The following is a 6,892-nucleotide window of genomic DNA, read 5'->3' as shown; positions in this document are numbered from 1 at the left end:
ATATATAAGCTTATATGCAAAAGAGTAATTATATCTTATCAAGTTCTACTGGCAGGGAATAAAGATATCGATTAATGTAAATAAAATCTCGATAAAAGGATGAGATAGAAACAAGGAAGATATACCTGCGTGTTCCCGTGTGTGATCCGTAGGGCTCAGGGTCTCTCTCATCGACATAGACATTAAAAGCTCCTGAGTGAGCTTCTGCTTGCCAAAGGCAACCGCACCGCTGGTCACCATGATGCATTCGCGTCCGTCGATCTGGCACTCGGCTACCTGCTCCACGATGGATGCGAGACGTCCGAGAGCCAGGCCGTGTTCGTCCTCCCTCGTTATAACAGCGCTGCCGAGTTTGATTACTAGTCGACGGGCATACTGTAATTCGGAGCGCTCCGTAAAGGTCTGCTGCCTGCGTGGTCTCTCCGAGGTTTGCAGCTCTCTTCGCGCGTACCCTTGAGACGCATCTTTAACCATCTTGAAAAATTGTTTACAAGTCAGAGATAAAATCGTAAAAAACGAGAAAAATGGTTATAAAAGAATGAAGTAAAGCTTTGAACGAGTTATCTTTCACATTTTACAACAGATCTGTCATTAAAATATATCCGACAAATATTTATTAAATAAATATATTATTGTATTTAATATTTATGCAGCAAAGGGGTCTGGACAATACTGAAGCAAAGTTTCTGAATCTTTGCAAGAAGTTATGAATTTAACTGTACACGAAGACGCTGGTAGAATTTAATATTTGTATTGGAGCGAGATGGAGAGAGGAGCAATCTGCTCTTTCTCATGTTTATACAAGTGGATCGTTTATTTCAATATATTTATATATACCATAAATCTTTAACAGAATTCTGAGTTACTCTGCAAGAGAATATTAAAAATTATATTGCTTCTTTGTGAGCCAACTGGTCTTTCTTTTTCAATCGTTTTATATCAAGCGAGATAAATGACGTGTAGTATTTTATTTTTCCCACCTGCTATTTAAGCGTAGAGTTATCGTGTCTTATCTTTGTACTTCACGATGTTACTAATTCATTGTCTGTGTCAAATAGAACATTTACAGATGCAGTATACACAATGTAAAATAAATTTTATCTTGGACACTTTATATATATTTTATAATATTATGAGTTTAAATTAATTAATTCAAGAACTAATTGAATGTTGAAGCTTATCGGAGAATTGTGTCTCTTTAAGAAACAAATGATATATTTGATAGATTTATTGGATGTTATCCAAAAGTTTTTACGATAGGACTTAATTAAAATATATACAAGGTGGTTCACTTAAATCGAGCATCTTAAATATTTCACTTGTTTTTGATGATACGAAAAAATGTCTAAGGAAAAGGTTGGATTGTTCAAGGAAACAATTATGGTGACAGAAAAAGATTTTTTTTCAAGATCATTTTTTCAGATATTGAAGGCCAAAATAAATTTTTTAAATAGAATTATATTTGTTTTTGTTTGCGATTTTATAGCCAATATCGATATAAGTTCAGCAACCTATGGCCTTTAAATGATCTTGAACATGGAAAATTTTGTATGTAGAATGTAGAACATTCCACCTTAAATTCCATAACATATATTGTATTTATAAATATAGTATATCTACTATTTCTCCTCTAGATCTTTTTTGGGGAATGTTAAAAAACATTGTTTACAACGATGTATCAATACGGGAGAACATGAGAGCGCATTTTGGATGCTTGTGCAAGTATAAATTCAGAAATGATAGGAGGGGCAAGAGTATCATTTATATCAAGTGATTGCATAAGTTCGTGCCCGATTTAAATATAAACTTCAATAGATTATATTTTAGAGATAACACTTTTATTAATCAATTATATAGTCTCCATTCTTTTCTACAATGGTTTTCCAACGATCTATAAGCTTGTCGATTCCATTTTTGAAGAAAAAACTTGGTTTTTCTTGAAAAAAGTTTGTAAGGTGGTTTTCAACAGCTTCCTCGGAATTGAGATTCTTGCCATTTAAACTATTCTGCAAAGACCGGAACAGATAAAAATCTGAAGGCGCAATATCTGGAGAATATGGCAGGTGCTGCAGAATTTCCCATTGCAACTCCTGCAATTTTCGCAGCGTCTGTTGAGCGACGTGTAGCCTAGCATTGTCGTGGTGGAAGATGACGCCTTTTCGATTGGCCAAAATCGGACGTTTTTCTCGAATAGCTGCAGCGAGTCTAGTTAGTTGCTCACAGTACTTGTCCGCCGTGATTGTTTCGCCGCGTCGGAGCAGCTCAAAGTAAATAATTCCCTTGCGATCCCACCAAACACACAGCAACACCTTCATCGGATGCAAGCCAGCCTTTGCTTACGGGTTCTGCTCCTTCAGCTGCTGTTTTCCATGTCCTCTTTCGCTGTACGTTTTTGTAGAGAATCCACTTTTCATCGCCTGTTACCATTCGATCTAAAAAAGGCTCTTTTTTGTTACGCTCGAGAAGAGAAAGAGCCACAGTCATACGGTTTAGCTTATTCCTTTCAGTCAGGAGATGCGGCACCCATGTATCAAGCTTGGAAACGTATCCAAGCTTTTTTAAATGACGAAAAGCGGTTGAATTATCGATGTTCAGCCTCTCAGCAATATCCTCAGTTGTAATCCTTGGGTTTCTTTCCACTAAGGCATGCACAATGTCATCATCAATGCCAGAAGGCCGTCCAGAGCGGGGTTGATCCTCCATGTTGAAATTACCATTTCGAAATCTGCCAAACCACTTTTTGACTGTTCGGAGAGCAGGAGCGCGGTCTAAATAAACGGTTTGAATATTTTTTTTGTGCAATCCCAACACTCACGCCTTTCCGAAATTCATATAACATTACATGCCGCAAATGCACCTTTTCGTTTTCCATTTTTAATGATTTCTCTTATGCACAAATGGACTTATCTGAATAATGTCTGACGCTAAATTGACATAAGACAATGTCATCTATTCGGTGTAAGCAACAATTACCACACGAAAACAATAGAACTCCGCCATGCAGTAACTTAATGCCATCTATGAAAATCGGGCACGAACTTATGCAATCATCCAATATATCATATTTAAAAATGTATTAAAGTCATCAAAATATATTGAGAACATCATTAACACCTCTTTAAATAAATTTTTGTGTTGAAGAGTATAAATTTTTGTTTTTGTTTTCTTCAAACATACGTAATTTTCCATCATAAATCATCATAATTTTCAAGATCACTTAAAGGTCATGTTATCATAGGTTGCTGAACTCCTCTCGATGTTGCCTATAAAATAAACAAAAACATATAGTTCCATATAAAAAAATCATCTTGACCTTTAAATCTCTGAAAAAATGTCTTTAAAAAAAAACACTTTTTCTGTCCCCTCGAATGGTGCACCTTTTTCCTTAGACATTTTTTCATATCATCAAAAACAAGTGAGTATTTAAGATACCCGATTTAAGTGGATCACTGTATTGACATTTATTTCAGTATCTCTCTCTTATATTGTATGATTGTGCGCGTGAGCAACAAAGTAATTTTACACATTATTAAATTATTTTAATAAAGTTATCGTGTATTAACGAGTGATAATGTTCGTATCAGAAATATTTATCGATCTTTATGATCTATCAGTGTCGCCGTTCGTATAATTTATTTTCTCGCCACTCACGAATATAGTTGATAACGCGACAATAGTTTGATAAGTATTTATCATGTATTTTTCGTGTTCAGACAAAACGTCATCTCTGCAACAAACACAATTTCGGATTACTCGTGACACCAACTTCGGCTTTCGCAATCGTTTAGCAGGGATGTTCCGTTATGCGATTACTAATTGCGCGTTGTAAATCATATCGTAACCCTCTTATCTTTCTACTGAGAGAAAGAGAGAGAGAAAGAAAAATGTGATGTATTTTTATTTATCAGTAGAGAGCTCGGCAGAGTGCATTTTTCCACATATGCATTTGCCGATACGCAATTCCATTTACGGAAATCGGTGAGCACACAAACAAACTTTCGCAAAAGTTTTCACACAGTTCCATAATCATATCACACATTAATGGTCAGAAAAATATTTTTATCACAGCAATAATACAAAGGAACAATTGCGTGTCTATAATGAATCGAAAGAAATAATTATACATTTCTTTTTATGCATTTTTTTTATCAAATAAATTTCATAATTATTATCTTTATTTAAAAAAATTTTTGAATATTTATATAGAGTTTATATGTCTATTAATTATAAAACAATCTTTCTTTCTGTTACATTTTCAATCGGGAAAAGAGATATGCCTCTAATTAATTATTATTATCGTCGATTTTGCACACATTATTTAGATTTTTTCTAAACAAAAAAATTTTTTTTGTAATCGATATTCTCCCTGTATTCAGTTTTGCGTGAAACATTGTTATTATGTATTATAGACAAATTATGATCGAGATGCGATATCTAATGAATACTTTTAACAAATATATTTTGTCGAATAAATTTTTATGTTGTGTTTCTCTAGTCTTTCTTTGCCTACATCATTTACATTCAATCGTAATTTCTTTCCAATGATATGTATATTTTATAGCAGTAAATATCATCCAATTTGAATATCTAATTTCGATATATCAATACTTAATTACTCAATACTAATAGTCATCGCTGCGGTGCATCACGTATCGCATTATCAGCGGTCTAACTCGAATACACTTGCATGACATATCGATACCCGATACAATGTATTTTTTAAAAATCAATTGTACATAAATCATATGTATATTCTATGAATTATTTATCTTTTAAGGTAGCTTGAAGCTTTGTATACGCGTTCGCCGAATGCGCAAACTATTTGATACCACGAAGTTTCGTCAACAGGTAATTGTCTGTTGCATATTTGTATCGTTAGTACAATAACAATGGAATTAGACGTCGACTCGTGTTATATTCTCCTTAACATTATCTCGAAATTGTGTCGTATACTTTATGGGCTTAAAAAGATGACGGATATTTCAGATAATAATTGACAAACTTTAATACTCGATCTATAAAGAAGTTTGTTAACTAATGTCTCCGTGTATATTTCATGTAAAATGACGTTATCACAATTTCCCGGATTTATGGCTGATCGCGCATTCCCCTGACAATGTTATCGATGTACTCTCTTCGACAACAAATAAGTACGACAATGCATATAAGTGTAGAGTCACAAATACAAATGTATAATACTCTCTACGTACTGTTAGCTGCGGCAGTCTCACAAATGACGAGGACAATCTCCGTGATAAATGCCCGTGTCGGGCGGATCTTGCTAATAGCAGGATCGAGTACATGGTGCGGTCTCCAGTATCTTCTGCAAGGAGCAGGATAATTGGCCGTTTGCCAGTTGCCGGAAGATCCTCGTCGCTTGCGTCCGATATCACGCTTACTCGATGACGCTCATCGAATACTTCTTGCGACTCTCGATTATCCCGAGAGACGTCGGCTCTTAATAGATCACACACGGGGAGGAATGCGTATTTGTCGCGGAGCAATACACGCGGAAGATAGATATCACGAATCACCAGCAATCGGGAGAAAAATGTTGATTGCAACGTCGAGTAGTGTGATTGAATTGGCGATTCTTCTGATTGAATCGAAATAGAGAGGGCGATAAAGACAAAAGAAATAAATCACGAGACGGGAGGACGCGATTGATCTCGTACTTTGTCACCGAGACAGAGCGGCCGTAGCGATGGTCAACGACACACTACTGCTGTTTTCTACGTAAAATCACTTCGAAAGACATCGTTATCGTGGTTAGATTAGAGACTCCGACGAGTAAACGGAGCGATGAAGCGGAGCAAGCCGGGAGAAGACCAGAGGGAGAAATCTCTTCCGCGGAGATCATGCATTGACGTAGTCAAGTGACATCGCGTATACGTTCGATCTTATATTATATACCGTTTCCGAGACATTTCCCGGTTGCGATCTTCAAGGCTACGCACAAGTCAGCAAAGTCCGTACAAGTTTACACGCACGAAAATCGCCTTTGAGCTCGGATACTCGGCGAACTTTGACTTCAAAAATTGCGAATCGAACAAACAACACAGCTGATAACGTACCCATTCTTTTTTAACGTTTGCGTCGCGACGTAAGCGAGTCGATTCATATCCGATAACCGATCGATCATTGCTCGACAAGGCGATATTTACGTATGTGTAACGTACGATCAAAATGTGTTATACATTATGTGATCGTTTCTGTATGCAGTGCTAAATGACGTCAATTAAAAGAGTATTGCTAATCATCACGGGGAATCCAAAGCGATTTAAATCAAGATACGGAAAGATTTATCGCGCTTGAAATACGTATATCATAAGAGAGATAGTCCGCTATTCGCCTTTTCTAACTCTTATCAGGATTCATAAACGACCGCGTGTTATTACATCATGCATAACGTGATAGATCGTATATATATATCGTATATATATATATATATATAAATGAACTTTAAATAAATATTATGATTTATACAAAATTTGTTTACCTTTCATACTCTCCAGATCGACGAGATGCAGATGAAACTTTGTTCTTCTTCACAAAGTGATTATTTTGACAGTATTACATTCTCTCGACTGCAAAAAATTTCGCTCATTTATGATACTCGTGAAACAATATACGGAAAAAGAATTTTTCTCACGGGAAAATCATTAGACAGCGGTAAAAAATGGAAGATGAAAAACTTTGATAGTTTCCAGATAAGAATACATTTTCTCTTCGATATATTTAGAGCTTATCTTCCGCATGTAAACTTATAATACGGTACACTCTATAATAAATACAAATGATAAAGTACAAACCATAGCGAATAAAAATTTATAAATTTTTATATGTATAAATAATAGAAAATTTTCAAATATATGAAATAAAAATATTATTC

General features: G+C 35.3%; 1 protein-coding gene across 2 annotated transcripts in view; it reads right to left on the bottom strand.

Moving 5' to 3' along the window:
* Positions 1 to 5,887, bottom strand: part of LOC115242638 (delta-1-pyrroline-5-carboxylate synthase) — a 12,253-nt gene extending 6,366 nt beyond the window's left edge. Inside the window, exons 1-2 of one of the 2 annotated variants that reach the window (XM_029819075.1) lie at positions 5,211 to 5,887; positions 126 to 474 (exon numbers count right to left, since the gene is read on the bottom strand). In XM_029819075.1, coding sequence (XP_029674935.1) covers positions 126 to 474; positions 5,211 to 5,303 — 442 coding nt within the window. In that variant the 5' untranslated portion in view covers positions 5,304 to 5,887. Of the gene's footprint in view, positions 1 to 125; positions 475 to 5,210 lie in introns of those variants that run through there. The other variant, XM_029819076.1, reaches the window with a different exon arrangement.
* Positions 5,888 to 6,892: the final 1,005 nt, after the last annotated feature.

The sequence above is a fragment of the Formica exsecta genome, unplaced genomic scaffold, assembly GCF_003651465.1.
Source record: "Formica exsecta isolate Colony F162 unplaced genomic scaffold, ASM365146v1 scaffold614, whole genome shotgun sequence".
NCBI lineage: Eukaryota > Metazoa > Arthropoda > Insecta > Hymenoptera > Formicidae > Formica > Formica exsecta.
This window is presented reverse-complemented; position numbering and strand designations above follow the sequence as displayed.